At 45.6% G+C, this 14,866-nt stretch overlaps 1 protein-coding gene across 3 annotated transcripts in view; it reads right to left on the reverse strand.

Annotated features, from left to right (window-relative positions):
- The window catches only part of pamr1a (peptidase domain containing associated with muscle regeneration 1a), a 319,049-nt gene that overhangs the window by 200,401 nt on the left and 103,782 nt on the right, over window positions 1-14,866 (reverse strand). For 2 of the 3 annotated variants that reach the window (XM_070899342.1, XM_070899340.1), the window contains exons 4-6: window positions 14,148-14,262; window positions 9,494-9,711; window positions 4,071-4,097 (exon numbers count right to left, since the gene is read on the reverse strand). In XM_070899342.1, the coding sequence (XP_070755443.1) occupies window positions 4,071-4,097; window positions 9,494-9,711; window positions 14,148-14,262 (360 nt within the window). The remainder of the gene's footprint in view (window positions 1-4,070; window positions 4,098-9,493; window positions 9,712-14,147; window positions 14,263-14,866) is intronic. The other variant, XM_070899341.1, reaches the window with a different exon arrangement.

Genomic DNA, 14,866 nt, shown 5'->3' on the forward strand with positions numbered 1-14,866 from the left:
ATGGGATTGGGGGTAGTGTGCTGACGTGGATTGAGAACTGGTTGTCAGACAGGAAGCAAAGTGTAGGAGTAAATGGGTACTTTTCAGAATGGCAGGCAGTGACTAGTGGGGTACCGAAAGGTTCTGTGCTGGGGCCCCAGCTGTTTACATTGTACATTAATAATTTAGACGAGGGGATTAAATTTGCGGATGACACTAAGTTGGGTGGCAGTGTGAGCTGCGAGGAGGATGCTATGAGGCTGCAGAGTGACTTGGATAGGTTAGGTGAGTGGGCAAATGCATGGCAGATGAAGTATAATGTGGATAAATGTGAGGTTATCCACTTTGGTGGTAAAAACAGAGAGACAGACTATTATCTGAATGGTGACAGATTAGGAAAAGGGGAGGTGCAACGAGACCTGGGTGTCATGGTACATCAGTCATTGAAGGTTAGCATGCAGGTACAGCAGGCGGTTAAGAAAGCAAATGGCATGTTGGCCTTCATAGCGAGGGGATTTGAGTACAGGGGCAGGGAGGTGTTGCTACAGTTATACAGGGCTTTGGTGAGGACACACCTGGAGTATTGTGTACAGTTTTGGTCTCCTAACTTGAGGAAGGACATTCTTGCTATTGAGGGAGTGCAGCGAAGATTCACCAGACTGATTCCCGGGATGGTGGGACTGACCTATCAAGAAAGACTGGATCAACTGGGCTTGTATTCACTGGAGTTCAGAAGAATGAGAGGGGACCTCATAGAAACGTTTTAAATTCTGACGGGTTTAGACAGGTTAGATGCAGGAAGAATGTTCCCAATGTTGGGGAAGTCCAGAACCAGGGGTCACAGTCTAAGGATAAGGGGTAAGCCATTTAGGACCGAGATGAGGAGAAACTTCTTCACCCAGAGAGTGGTGAACCTGTGGAATTCTCTACCACAGAAAGCAGTTGAGGCCAATTCACTAAATATATTCAAAAGGGAGTTAGATGAAGTCCTTACTACTCGGGGGATCAAGGGGTATGGCGAGAAAGCAGGAAGGGGGTACTGAAGTTGCATGTTCAGCCATGAACTCATTGAATGGCGGTGCAGGCTAGAAGTGCTGAATGGCCTACTCCTGCACCTATTTTCTATGTTTCTATGTTTCTACAAGTGCCAGGCAATGACTATCTCCCATAAGCAAGAGTCTAACCACCTCCCCTTGATATTCAATGGCATTACCTTTGTGAAATCCCCCACCTTCAACATCCTGGGGGTCACCATTGACCAGAAATTTAACTGGAGCAGTCACATAAACACTGTGGCAACAAGAGCAGGTCAGAGGCTGGGTATTCTGTGATGAGTATCTCACCTCCTGACTCCCCAAAACCTTTCCATCATCTACAAGGCACAAGTCAGGAGTGTGATGGAATACTCTCTACTTGCCTGGATGAGTGCAGCTCAACCAAGACACGAGAAGCTCAACACCATCCAGGACAAAGCAACCGGCTTGATTGGCACCCCATCCACTGGTGCACCATGGCTGCAGTGTGTACCATCTACAAGATGCACAGCAGCAACTCACCAAGGCTTCTCCAGCAGCACCTCCCAAACCTCTACCACCTAGAAAGACAAAGACAGCAGGCGCAGAGGAACACCATCACCTGCAACTTCCCTTCCAAGTCAAACACCATCCTGACTTGGAATCATATCGCCATTCCTTCATCGTCGCTGGGTCAAAATCCTGGAACTCCCTCCCTAACAGCACTGTGGGAGTACCTTCACCACAAGGACTGCAACAGTTCAAGAAGGTGGCTCACCACTACCTTCTCAAGGGCAATTAGGGATGGATAATAAATGCCGGCCTTGTCAGTGATGCCCACATCCCAGGATTGGATAACAAAAAAGCCCAACAAGTGAGGATGCACTATTGGATCTGGTAATGGGGAATGAACCAGAGCAGATAAGAGAAGTAAAAGTAGGGGAACATCTAGGCAATAGTAACCATAATACACTTTAAGATAATAATTGAGAAGGACATAAGCATGGAAAAGAACAGGGTAATAGATTGGAAAAACAATAATTTTGAGTGGCTGAGAATAAAAATTGGGGAAATAAAAAAGACAATAATATTGACCAACCCTGATTAAGAACAACAATAGGAAACATTTAAAATAGTGTTCAACAGAGTCCAGGAAAAATATGTTCTGCTAACAAACAAGAAGAAGCAAAGTACTAATGGGACACCCACCATGCATGAATAAAGACAAAAGAGAAAAATTTAGGGTGAGGAAAGGGACATACAGTAAGTACGTGAACAGCAGAGGAGAGAGAGTAAGACAAGGGCGAATACAAAGAGACCAGGAAAGAAGTAAAAACAAATAAGGAAGGCAAAGAGAAACTATGAAATTAAATTAACAAGGAACATAAAACAAAATAGTGAAATATGTTATAGGCAGATAACTAAAAAAAGAAAAGTTGGGATGGGAATATGGCCATTAAGAGACAGACAGGATACAATCACAGGTAGTGATAGTGAAATGGCAGGAATCGTAAATATTTTGCTTCAGTATTTACCATGGAGATGGATCAAGTGACCATGAAAACGGAAGATGAGTTTAAAACTGATATAACCACATTTAAAATCAAAAGAGAAGCAATATTAAATAAACTAATCAAATTCAAAGAGGATAAAAACCCATGTCCAGTCAGATTGCATCATACATTCTAAAAGAATCTAGGGAAGAGATAGCGGAGGCACTATTACACATATTTAATTATTGATTAGAAAAAGGTGCCAGAGGACTGGTGGATAGCTAATGTTATATCTATGTTTAGAAAGAGAGATAGAACATGTCCAGGGAATTATAGACCAGTCAACTTAACATCGGTAATAGGAAAAATAATGGAATCTCTACTAAAGGAGAAAATAGAAAAACATCTAGAAACCAATGATATAATATTGAATAGTCAGTATGGATTTCAAAAAGGAATCTTGCTTGACAAACCTCAATAAATTCTTTGAAGAGGTAACAGAGACAGTAGACAAGGGGTAATGCAGTAGATGTGATATATGTAGATTTCCAAAAGGTCTTTGATAAGGTACCATGTAATAGACTAATGAATAAGAGCAGAACATGTGGAGTCAGGGGACAAGTAGTAGAGTGGCTGAAAGACAGAAAGCAGAGAGCTAGGGTAAAGGGTAGCTATTCAGAGTAGCAACAGGTGAGAAGTGGAGGCTCGGGGTTGGGACCTCTGTTGTTCACAATTTATATTAACAATTTAGACTTTGGAATCAAAAGACAATTTCCAAATTTGTGGACCACACAAAATTGGGAAGGATAGTCAGCACTGAGGAGGACTGCAACAAATTACAAGAAGAAATTAATAAACTTGCAGAATGGGCACATAATTTGCAAATGAATGTCAACAAAGATAAGTGTGAGATATTACATTTTGATAAGAAAAATAAAAAGGTCACATATTACTTAGAAAATAAGAATCTAAATGGGATAGAGAGCAAAGGGATCTGGGAGTACAACAAGGCCACAAGGCCATAACAAAGGCAAACCAAGCACTAGGGTTTATTTCTAGAGGGATTGAATTGAAAAGTAGTGAAGTTATGCTAAATTTGTATCAAACCTTGGTTAGATCACACTTGGACATGTAGCATACAGTTCTGGTCGCTATATTATAAAAGGGATATACAAGTACTGGAGAGGATGCAGAGAAGATTTACAAGGATGATACTGGCAATGCGAGGATATATCTATCAGGAAAGGATGATACTGGCAATGTGAGGGTATACCTATCAGGAAAGGATGAACAGGCTGGGTCACTTTGCTCTTGAAAAGGGAAGGCTGAGGGGTGACCTAATAGAGAGTTTCAAAATTATGAAAGGGTTTGAGAGAGTTGACACTGGGAGTTGGATTTTCATGGTGAAGGCCGGTTGGGGCAGGGGAATGGGGGGGAAGAACACTTCAGGGCTGGCCACCAGATGATCGTGACCAGCCTCAGGATGATTGTGGGGTGTGGTAGAGTCTCGGAAGGAGATCAGAGGCCTTGTGAGGGGGTCTCCGTTCGCACCCTGGATGCAGGAGGTAGGTATAAAAGCACTTACCTCCCGGATCCAGCAGTCCCCGCCTTGCTGAAGTGTGTAAAACCCGTCCACATAGAGTTAAAAACAAAATGGAGGTTAAAAAAGAGGTTTCCAGCATCATTATAATATTTAAATTGACATCCCACCTCCTGGGAGTGGGTTGGTTGCCTGCCCCCATCCTGCCCCGTCCCGCCCCTGTTCTGCCCCCGTCCCGCCCTCGCCCCGCCCCCGTTAAAATGGGAAGTGGGTGGGTTGGAGTGGGATTAGGTCGGGAATCTGATTTTTAACAATTTAACTGCCCCCCATGCACCCGTTTTTTTTAAGGTTAAAATTCCCCCAGAGAGTGTGTTTCTATTTGTAGAGAAGAGCAAAACTAGATACCATCAACATAAGTTAGTCATCAAGGCATTAAATAGGGAATTCAGAAGAAACCTCTTCACCCAGAGGGTGGTGAGAATGTGGCACTCGTTCCCACTGGAAGTAATTAAGGTGAACAGTAATAATGCAGTTAAGGGGCGGCTAGACAAACGAATGACAGAGAAGGGAATAGAAGATTTTACTGAGAGTTAGTTATGTAGAATCTCAAACACTTCAATATGGTCCCCTTGAGCCTTTATAAGGCACTTTATAAATGAAAGTCCTGCCCTTCCTTATTTCCTTTCCTAAAAGTTTGGCAGGTCCTAGATAACTTAGGCTTGAGCAGGTTATTGCAGGTTGTTAACAGGATGTGGGTTATAAGGATAAGTACAGGCAGGGCTGTCTGAATGTTGTGTGTAACATGATAGCTTCTGTGGCAGAATCAGACCGAAGGCACATTATGAGAGGTGTGGGATGTAGGCGATTGATGTTCTGCAGTATTACTGTGTCTACCTATACGGGGAAGAGGGTAAAGATGGATTGGGTAGAATTCCTGACGGAGCAGACTGTGCGTGATCTGTGTAAGGTCCATGGGCTGCATGATGCACACTTTCTTATATCTTTATGAATGCTCAGGCTTCCTGAAATACAAAGAGCCGCAGTACTGATAGCCACCTGTGAGTGGTGCTGCTGGACCATGATCCCTCTCAATATTTGCCAGAAGAGGAACGCTTCATCGGAACCTCAGCCTATTCAAGACTAACAATCACTCACCTCCATCAGCACATTTGACTCGGGCGGGCTGCACTCACCGCTAGGGTACCCTTTAACCTCTGCTCCTGGAGGATAGGGGGGGCCTGCGGGTGTTTGTCGGGACTCGGTCAACGTGCCATAGTTAATGACTTCGATTCTCAGCACACTTAGTAACTCTAGGCTAAAGTTTTCTGCCCTCCTGACTCAGTGGCCTCGATAGTGATGGGAGGGCGGGAAGGCTGATTCCAACTCGGCCAGGCAGAAGTATAAACCGGGGACGCATGGAGATGGTTCTCAGCAATCATAGAATCAAACAGCCATAGAAATTTATGGCACAGAAGGAGGTCATTCGGCCCACCATGTCTGTGTCGATCAAAAAAGAGCAGTCTAGTCCCACTTATCCAGTCTAATCCCACTTTCCAGCTCTTGTTCCGCAGCCTTGCTAGTAACAGCACTTCAAGTGCATATCCAAGTACTGTTTAAATGCTATGAGGGTTTCTGCCTCTACTACCCTTTCCAGACCCCAACCATCCTCTGGGTGCAAAAAGTTCTCCCCAACTCCCTGCTAATCGTTCCACCAAATACTTTAAATCTATGGCCCCTGATTATTGAACTCCCTGCTCAGGGAAATAGGTCCTTCCTATCCACTCTATCTAGGTCCCTCATAATTTTATACATCTTAATTAAATCTCCCCTCAGCCTCCCTTGTTCCAAAGAAAACAGCCCCAGCCTATCCAATCTTTCCTCGTAACTAAAATTCTCCAGTCCTGGCAACATCCTCGTAAATCTCCACTGTACCCTTTCTAGTGCAATCACATCTTTCCTGTGATGTGGTGACCAGAACTGCACGCAGTACTCCAGCTGTGGCCTAATTAGTGTTTTATACAGTTCAAGCATAACCTCCTTGCTCTTGTATTCTATGCTGCAGCTAATAAAGGCAAGTATCCCCTATGTCTTCTTAACCACCTTATTTACCTGGCCTGCTACCTTCATAGAACATAAGAATTAGGAACAGGAGTAGGCCATCTAGCCCCTCGAGCCTGCTCCGCCATTCAACAAGATCATGGCTGATCTGGCCGTGGACTCAGCTCCACTTACCCGCCCGCTCCCCATAACCCTTAATTCCCTTATTGGTTAAAAATCTATTTGTCTGTGATTTGAATACATTCAATAAGCTAGCCTCAACTGCTTCCTTGGGCAGAGAATTCCACAGATTCACAACCCTCTGGGAGAAGAAATTCCTTCTCGACTCGGTTTTATTCATGCCTGTATTCATGCACTCCAAGGTCCCTCTGTTCCTCTACACTTCTCGGTATCCTATCATTTATTGTGTATTCCCTTGCCTGTTAACCCTCCCCAAATGCATCACCTCACAGTTCTCCAGATTATATTCTATTTGCCAATTTTCTGCCCACCTGACCAGTCCATTGATATCTTCCTGCAGTCTACAGCTTTCTTCCTCACTATCAACCACACGGCCAATTTTTGTATCATTGGCAAACTTCTTAATCATGCCCCCGAACGTCTAGATCATTGATATATACCACAAAAAGCAAATGACCTAGTACTGAGCCCTGTGGAACCCCATTGGAAACAGCCTTCCAGTCACAAAAACACCCATCAACCATGACCCTTTGCTTTCTGTCAGAGAGCAATTTTGGATCCAACTTGCCACTCTCCCTGGATTCCATGGGCTTTTACTTTCATGACCAATCTGCCATGTGGGACCTTGTCAAAAAAGGTGCTAAAATTCATATAGACTACATCAAACATGCTACCCTCATTGACCCTCCTTGTTACCTTCTCAAAAAATTCGATCAGGTTAGTCAGACACGACCTTCCCTTGACATATCGATGCTGATTGTCCTTGATTAATCCGTAGCTTTCCAGATTTATCCTGTCCCGTAAAATTTTTTCCAATATTTTTCCCACCACCAAGGTTAGGTTAATTAGTCGATCACTTTCTTCCTTTTTAAACAAAGGTACAACTTTAGCAATCCTCCAGCACCACACTTGTTGCCAGAGAGGATTAGAAAATGATGGTCAGAGCTTCCGCTATTTCCTCCCTTGCTTCTCTTAACAGCCTAGGATACATTTCACCCGGGGTTGGCGATTTATCTACTTTCAAAGCTGCTAAACCATTTAATATTTCCTCGCTCACCGTGTTTCAAACTCCTCATCCTCTCTCTCTTTTGTGAAGGCAGATGGTAAGTTTCCATTAAGAACCGTAGCCACGTCTTCCTTCTCTACACACAGGTTACCTTTTTGGGATTTAATAGGCCCCATTCTTTCTTTAGTTACCCTCTTGCTCTTGATGTATTTATAACACATTTTTAGGTTTTCCTTGATTCCATGCATACTTAATTTCCTTTTATGTTATTCATCTACAGGGTGGGTGTCGCTGGCAAGGCCAGCATTTATTGCCCATCCCTAATTGCCCTCGAGTGGCTTGCTAGGCCATTTAAGAGTCAAGCACATTGCTGTGGGTCTGGAGTCACATAGGCCAGACTTGGTAAGGACGGCAGATTTCCTCCCCTAAAGGACATTAGTGAACCAGATGGGTTTTTATGACAATCCGGTAATCATGGTCACTATTACTGACATTGGCTCTTTATTCCAGATTTATTCCACTGAATTTAAATCCCCAGCTGCTGTGGTGGGATTTGAACTCAAATCTCCAGATTATTAGTCGGGGCCTCTGGATTACTAGTCCAGTAACATAACCACTATGTTACCGTTCCTCCTATTAATGTCACCCCTGCACTTTCTATACACCTCCTATACAGCTCTCTTTTTTGCCTTTTCCAACCCTGTATGCCCCTTGACATCCATTGGTTCTATCCCAGTTAATATTAGGATAGTTGATATCCCCTACTATTACTGCCCTATTGTTTTTGACCTTCTCAGAAATTTGCCTACATTTTGCTCTTCTATGTCCCTCTGAATGTTTGGAGGTCTATAGTACACTCCCAGAAGTGTGACTGCCCCTATTTAGTTCTTCAGTTCAACCCATATGGCCCCATTTGATGATCCTTGTAACATATCATCCCTCCTCACAGCTGTAATTGTTTCTTTAACCAATATTACAAACCCTGCCCACCTCCTTTTTTTATCCCCTCTCTTTCTCGTCTGAAAACCCTGTAACCAGGAATGTTGAGCTGCAAGTCAGTGGCAGGTTAGCTTTTCAGGAGATCAAAGACTGGAGGTTCCACTGAGATCGGGAGAGGCTGAAAGACTCCATGAGTGCTCCTCCAGGCCCACAAAAAGTTCTAAAAGGAGCAAATCTTTAGTACTTACCTTGGCCAGTTGATGCCCCTTGGCTGGGATCGACTGTTGGGCAGACAACAGTGTGGGACGCCTCCTGACATCATCTGGCCGTGACTGTTAAATGTTATCTAGGCCCCCACATGCCTTTGTTAAGAAGCCGGCAGTAGAATTAAAAATGTTAACCCCTCTTACTCACAATTGCCGCTGAGCGGGGTTAAAATCGGGACCAGTGCCTCAATCTCATGCACAACAGCAGCACAGGAGAAGGCCCCAACTGGCACATGCACCGCTCTGCATGCCGGGAAGGCCTCAGGCTTATGAACGTGAGCCCCAGGAATCCTGCCCACCAGGGAACCCGCACGCTCTGAAAACAACACGCAGCCAGTGGGAAAGTTGAGAGGCAGCAGCGGCAAGCTTCACATCCATCCTGGGTTCAGGGAAATGGCCGAAGGAAGGGAGACAGGGGCAAGTGAGGCAGGGGGGCAAGTGAGGAGGACAGGGGTTAGTGAGGAGGTCAGGGGTTAGTGAGTAGGTATGGGGTTAGTGAGGAGGTCAGGGGTTAGTCAGGAGGACAGGGGTTAGTGAGGAGGACAGAAGTTAGTGAGGAGGACAGAGGTCAGTGAGGAGGTCCGGGGTTAGTGAGGAGGTCAGGGGTTAGTGAGGAGGTCAGGAGTTAGTGAGGAGGACACAGGTTAGTGAGGAGGTCAGGGGTTAGTGAGGAGGACAGGGGTTAGTGAGGAGGACAGGGGTTAGTGAGGAGGACAGGGGTCAGTGAGGAGGTCAGGGGTTAATGAGGAGGTCAGGGGTTAGTGAGGCGGTCCGGGGTTAGTGAAGAAGACAGGGGTTAGTGAGGAAGTCAGGGGTTAGTGAGGAGGTCAGGGGTTAGAGAGGAGGTCAGGGGTTAGTGAGAAATAAAAGGAACATAAGGAAGAAAGAGCCATGTGAGGACCATAAGGGTAAGAAAGAAAGCTTGAATCTGAAAGCGAATGAACCTGGAGTTGAGAAAATAATGCACCAAGAAGAAAGATGAGGCACGAGATGATCTGACATTAGAAGAGGCTACCTACCGTCAACTTCCTCAAACATGGCAAAAAATCCATCAAAGCTTTTGTAGCCATCGGATACAAATAGAATATGTATCGAGTTCCCGGTGGTCCGGATTGGGGGAGGCCGTTCATTTCCACAGAATTTTGCAACAACCCTGGAGTCGATGTTATCGCCATCACGGACTTCCACGTAATCGTACTGACACATGTAATCAAACTCCAGACTCAGCATGGAGAATCTGAAACACAGTGAGATCGTACCCTGAGCAACAACTCCCCAACAGGCACACCCTCAGGTGCTACTCTCCGGTCAAGTGACAAGGGGGCCTTCGTGCGCCACTCTCCGGCCCAATGGCAGGGGCTCCTCACCCGCTACGCCCCAGGCAGCAGTGACCCCCCTCAGTGCCACGCCCCAGGTGACAGGGGCCCCTGGGTGCCACTCCCCAGGTGACAGTGACCCCCTCAGTGCCTCTCCCCAGGTGACAGGGGCCCCTGGGTGCCACTCCCCAGGTGACAGGGCCCAATGGGTGCCACTCCCCAGGTGACAGGGCCCAATGGGTGCCACTCCCCAAGTGACAGGGGCCCCTCAGTGCCTCTCCCCAGGTGACAGGGGCCCCTGGATGCCACTCCCCAGGTGATAGGGGCCCCCTGGGTGCCTCTCCCCAGGCAGCATTAACCCCCTCAGTGCCTCTCCCCAGGCAGTAGGGACCCCTCGCGTGCATGCACTGAACTTAGTTTACGGACAGAGACCAGTAAAGTGCTTGCTATTGAAGTGTTACAGTGCTGCCTGTGACGCAAGGTTTATTCAGAGGGTTCATTAATACAACAACAGCAGCCTGTTACATTTATATAATATCTTTAGTGTAATAAAACGTCCCAAGTTGCTTCACTTGTAAAGAGGTGACATGATAGGTCCAAGTCAGCATGGATTTGTGAAAGGGAAATTATGCTTGATAAATCTTCTGGAATTTTTTCAGGATGTTTCCAGTAGAGTGGACAAGGGAGAACCAGTTGATGTGGTGTATTTGGACTTTCAGAAGGCTTTCGACAAGGTCCCACACAAGAGATTAATGTGCAAAGTTAAAGCACATGGGATTGGGGGTAGTGTGCTGACGTGGATTGAGAACTGGTTGTCAGACAGGAAGCAAAGAGTAGGAGTAAATGGCAGGCAGTGACTAGTGGGGTACCACAAGGTTCTGTGCTGGGGCCCCAGCTGTTTACATTGTACATTAATGATTTAAACGAGGGGATTAAATGTAATATCTCCAAATTTGCGGATGACACTAAAGTTGGGTGGCATAGCGAGGAGGATGCTATGAGGCTGCAGGGTGACTTGGATAGGTTAGGTGAGTGGGCAAATGCATGGCAGATGAAATATAATGTGGATAAATGTGAGGTTATCCACTTTGGTGGTAAAAACAGAGAGACAGAGTATTATCTGAATGGTGACAGATTAGGAAAAGGGGAGGTGCAACGAGACCTGGGTGTCATGGTACATCAGTCATTGAAGGTTGGCATGCAGGTACAGCAGCTGGTTAAGAAAGCAAATGGCATGTTGGACTGCATAGCGAGGGGATTTGAGTACAGGGGCAGGGAGGTGTTGCTACAGTTGTACAGGGCCTTGGTGAGGCCACACCTGGAGTATTGTGTACAGTTTTGGTCTCCTAACTTGAGGAAGGACATTCTTGCTATTGAGGGAGTGCAGCGAAGGTTCACCAGACTGATTCCCGGGATGGCGGGACTGACATATCAAGAAAGACTGGATCAACTGGGCTTGTATTCACGAGTTCAGAAGAATGAGAGGAGATCTCATAGAAACGTTTAAAATTCTGATGGGTTTAGACAGGTTAGATGCAGGAAGAATGTTCCCAATGTTGGGGAAGTCCAGAACCAGGGGTCACAGTCTAAGGATAAGAGGTAAGCCATTTAGGACCGAGATGAGGAGAAACTTCTTCAACCAGAGAGTGGTGAACCTGTGGAATTCTCTACCACCAGAAAGTGGTTGAGGCCAATTTACTAAATATATACAAAAAGGAGTTAGATGTAGTTCTTACTGCTAGGGGGATCAAGGGGTATGGCGAGAAAGCAGGAATGGGGTACTGAAGTTGCATGTTCAGCCATGAACTCATTGAATGGCGGTGCAGGCTCGAAGGGCTGAATGGCCTACTCCTGCACCTATTTTCTATGTTTCTATGTTTCACAGGAGTGATTATCAAACACAATTTGACACCGAGCCACAAAAGGAGATATTAGGAGCGGTGACCAAAAGCTTGGTCAAAGAGGTAGATTTTAAGAAATGAATTGAAGAGGGAAGAGAGAGATAGAGGGGTGGAGATGGAGAGGTTGGGGGAGGGGATTCTAGAGCTTAGGGCTTTGGCAGCTGAAGGGACAGCTGCCACTGCTGGATCGGTAAAAATCAGTGATTCGTAAGAGGCCAGAATCGAAGGGGCGCAGAGATCTCGGGGGGCTGGGAGGCTGGAGGAGGATACAGAGATCGGGTGGGGGGGGGAACGAGGCCATGGAGCAATTTGAAAACAAGGATGAGAATTTTAAAATCATGGTATTAAATGCACAGATATTAAAACCTTGTGCAGCCACTTGTTAGGCTTTGACTTCAAAAGAAACAGGCAACAATCATTTCAAACAGGAGATGGCATCAAAATACTGACTGTTTCCTCATACTGATCTTTCATTCGGTGGGAGACAGCAATTCTAAATTGCCATATAGATTCAGAATATGTTCTACTCGATATGCAAATCTAACTATGCAATTAAAGAATCATTTCCTAAACTGTAACCTGTGCTGTTGTTCTCGGGTATAGATATATATTCACAAAAGAGAGGAACGATGCAGACATTGCAATCAGGGAGGACAAGTGTGAAATATTAGATTAAATAAAAATAGCGAGAGAGGAAATAGTAAGGGATTTAACATCTTTGAAGGTGGATAAATCCTGAGGCCCGGATGAAATGTATCCCAAGCTATTCAGAGAAGCAAGAGAGGAAATCGCAGAGGCTCTGACCATTATTTTCCAATCTTCTCTGGCTACAGGTGTGGTGCTGGAGGACTGGAGGACTGCTAATGTTGTACCGTTGTTTAAAAAGGGAGAAAGGGATAGACCGAGTAATTACAGGTCAGTCAGCCTAACCTCAGTAGTGGGAAAATTATTGGAAAAATTTCTGAGGGACTGGATAAATCTTCATTTAGAAAAACACAGATTATTCAAGGACAATCAGCGTGGATTTGTTAAGAGAAGGTCGTGTCTGACTAACTTGATTGAATTTTTTGGGGAGGTAACCAGGAGGGTCGATGAGGGTAGTGCATTTGATGTAGTGTATAAGGATTTTAGCAAGGCCTTTGATAAGGTCCCACATGGAAGACTGGTCACAAAAGTAAAAGCCCACGGGATCCAAGGCAAAGTGGCAAGTTGAATCCAAAATTGGCTCAGAGGCAGGAAGCAAAGGGTAATTGTCGAAGGGTATTTTTGTGACTGAAAAGTTGTTTCCAGTGGGGTTTCGCAGGGCTCAGTACTGGGTCCCTTGCTTTTTGTGATATATATCAATAACTTGGACTTAAATGTAGGGGTATGATTAAGAAGTTTGAAGATGATACAATTATTGACCGTGTAGTTGATAATGAAGAAGAAAGTTACGGACTGCAGGAAGATGTTAATGAACTGGTCAGGTGGGCAGAACACTGGCAAATGGAATTCAATCCAGATAAGTGTGAGGTAATGCATTTGGGGAGGGCTAACAGGCAAGGGAATACACAATAAAAGGTAGGACACAGAGAAGTGTAGAGGAACAAAGGGACCTTGGAGCACATATCTACAGATCCATGAAGGTAGCAGGCCAGGTAGATAATGTGGTTAAGAAGGCATACGGGATACGTGCCTTTTAGCCAAGGCATAGAATACAAGATCAGGGGGGTGTTATGCTTGAACTGTATAAAACACTAGTTAGGCCACAGCTGGAGTACTGCATGCAGTTCTGGCCAACACATTACAGGAAAGATGTGATTGCGCTAGAGAGGGTAGAGAGGAGATTTATGAGGATGTTGCCTGGACTGGAAACTTCTGGCTTTGAGGAAAGATTGGAGAGGCTGGGGTTGTTTTCTTTGCAACAGAGGAGAAAGAGGGCAGACCTTATTGAGGTGTATAAAATTATGAGGGGCCGAGATGGAGTGGATAGGAAGGACCTATTCCCCTTAGCAGAGGGGTCAACAACCAGGGGGCATAGATTCAAAGTAAGTGGTAGGAGGTTTAGAGGGGATTTGAGGGGAAATAGTTTCACCCAGAGAGTGATGGGGTCTGGAACTTACTGCCTGAAAGGATGGTAGAGGCAGACACCCTCATAGCATTTAAAAAGTACTTGGATATGCACTTAAAGTGCCATAAACTACAGGGCTACGGACCAAGAGCTGGAAAGTGGGATTAAGCTGGATAGCTCTTTGTCGGCCAGCACCGACACGATGGGCCGAAATGGCCTCCTTCTGTACTGTAAATCTCCATGATTCTAAGATTATACTGCTGGCACACCATAACCTACCCTTTGCTAAAGGTCTCTCTCAGGTTTTAAACACATCGGCCTTCAGGCTTCAGAAGTGAACGACAGAATTGGCGTATAATGGAGAACACCCGAAACTGTCTGTAATAAATCTAACATTAAGTCCTACCTTAATTCAATAGCAAAACTGCGATTCACTGACACTGTCCATTCACAGTGAGAGTTGCTGGGGTATCCCTCCAGTACAATACGCCCTCTCGAAGCATTTATAACAGCCCCACATTCTGGAAACAGAAAAAAACATGTCAAGTGTGGTCGCAGTTAAACCAGATAGTATCCTGCATAAAATGCTGTTCAATCCATACAGCTCCCCTTGTGCAACACACTGCTCAATTAATTTAATGAGCTAACTCTCACTGATTCCATTCCCAACTCACTGATCCCACTATCCCTCTCACTGATCCCATTCCCCTCTCATTGATCCCATTATCCCTCTCACTGATCCCACTCCCATCTCACTGATCCCACTCCCCGCTCACTGATCCCACTATCCCTCTCACTGATCCCACTATCCCTCTCACTGATCCCATTCCCCTCTCATTGATCCCACTATCCCTCTCACTGATCCCATTCGCCTCTCACTGATCCCACTATCCCTCTCACTGATCCCACTCCCCTGTCACTGATCCCACTATCCCTCTCACTGATCCCACTATCCCTCTCACTGATCCCACTATCCTTCTCACTGATCCCACTATCCCTCTCACTGATCCCATTCCCCTCTCACTGATCCCACTCCCCTGTCACTGATCCCACTATCCCACTCACTGATCCCACTATCCCTCTCACTGATCCCACTCCCCTGTCACTGATCCCACTATCCCGCTC

Source organism: Pristiophorus japonicus, chromosome 14 (assembly GCF_044704955.1).
Source record: "Pristiophorus japonicus isolate sPriJap1 chromosome 14, sPriJap1.hap1, whole genome shotgun sequence".
Lineage (NCBI taxonomy): Eukaryota > Metazoa > Chordata > Chondrichthyes > Pristiophoridae > Pristiophorus > Pristiophorus japonicus.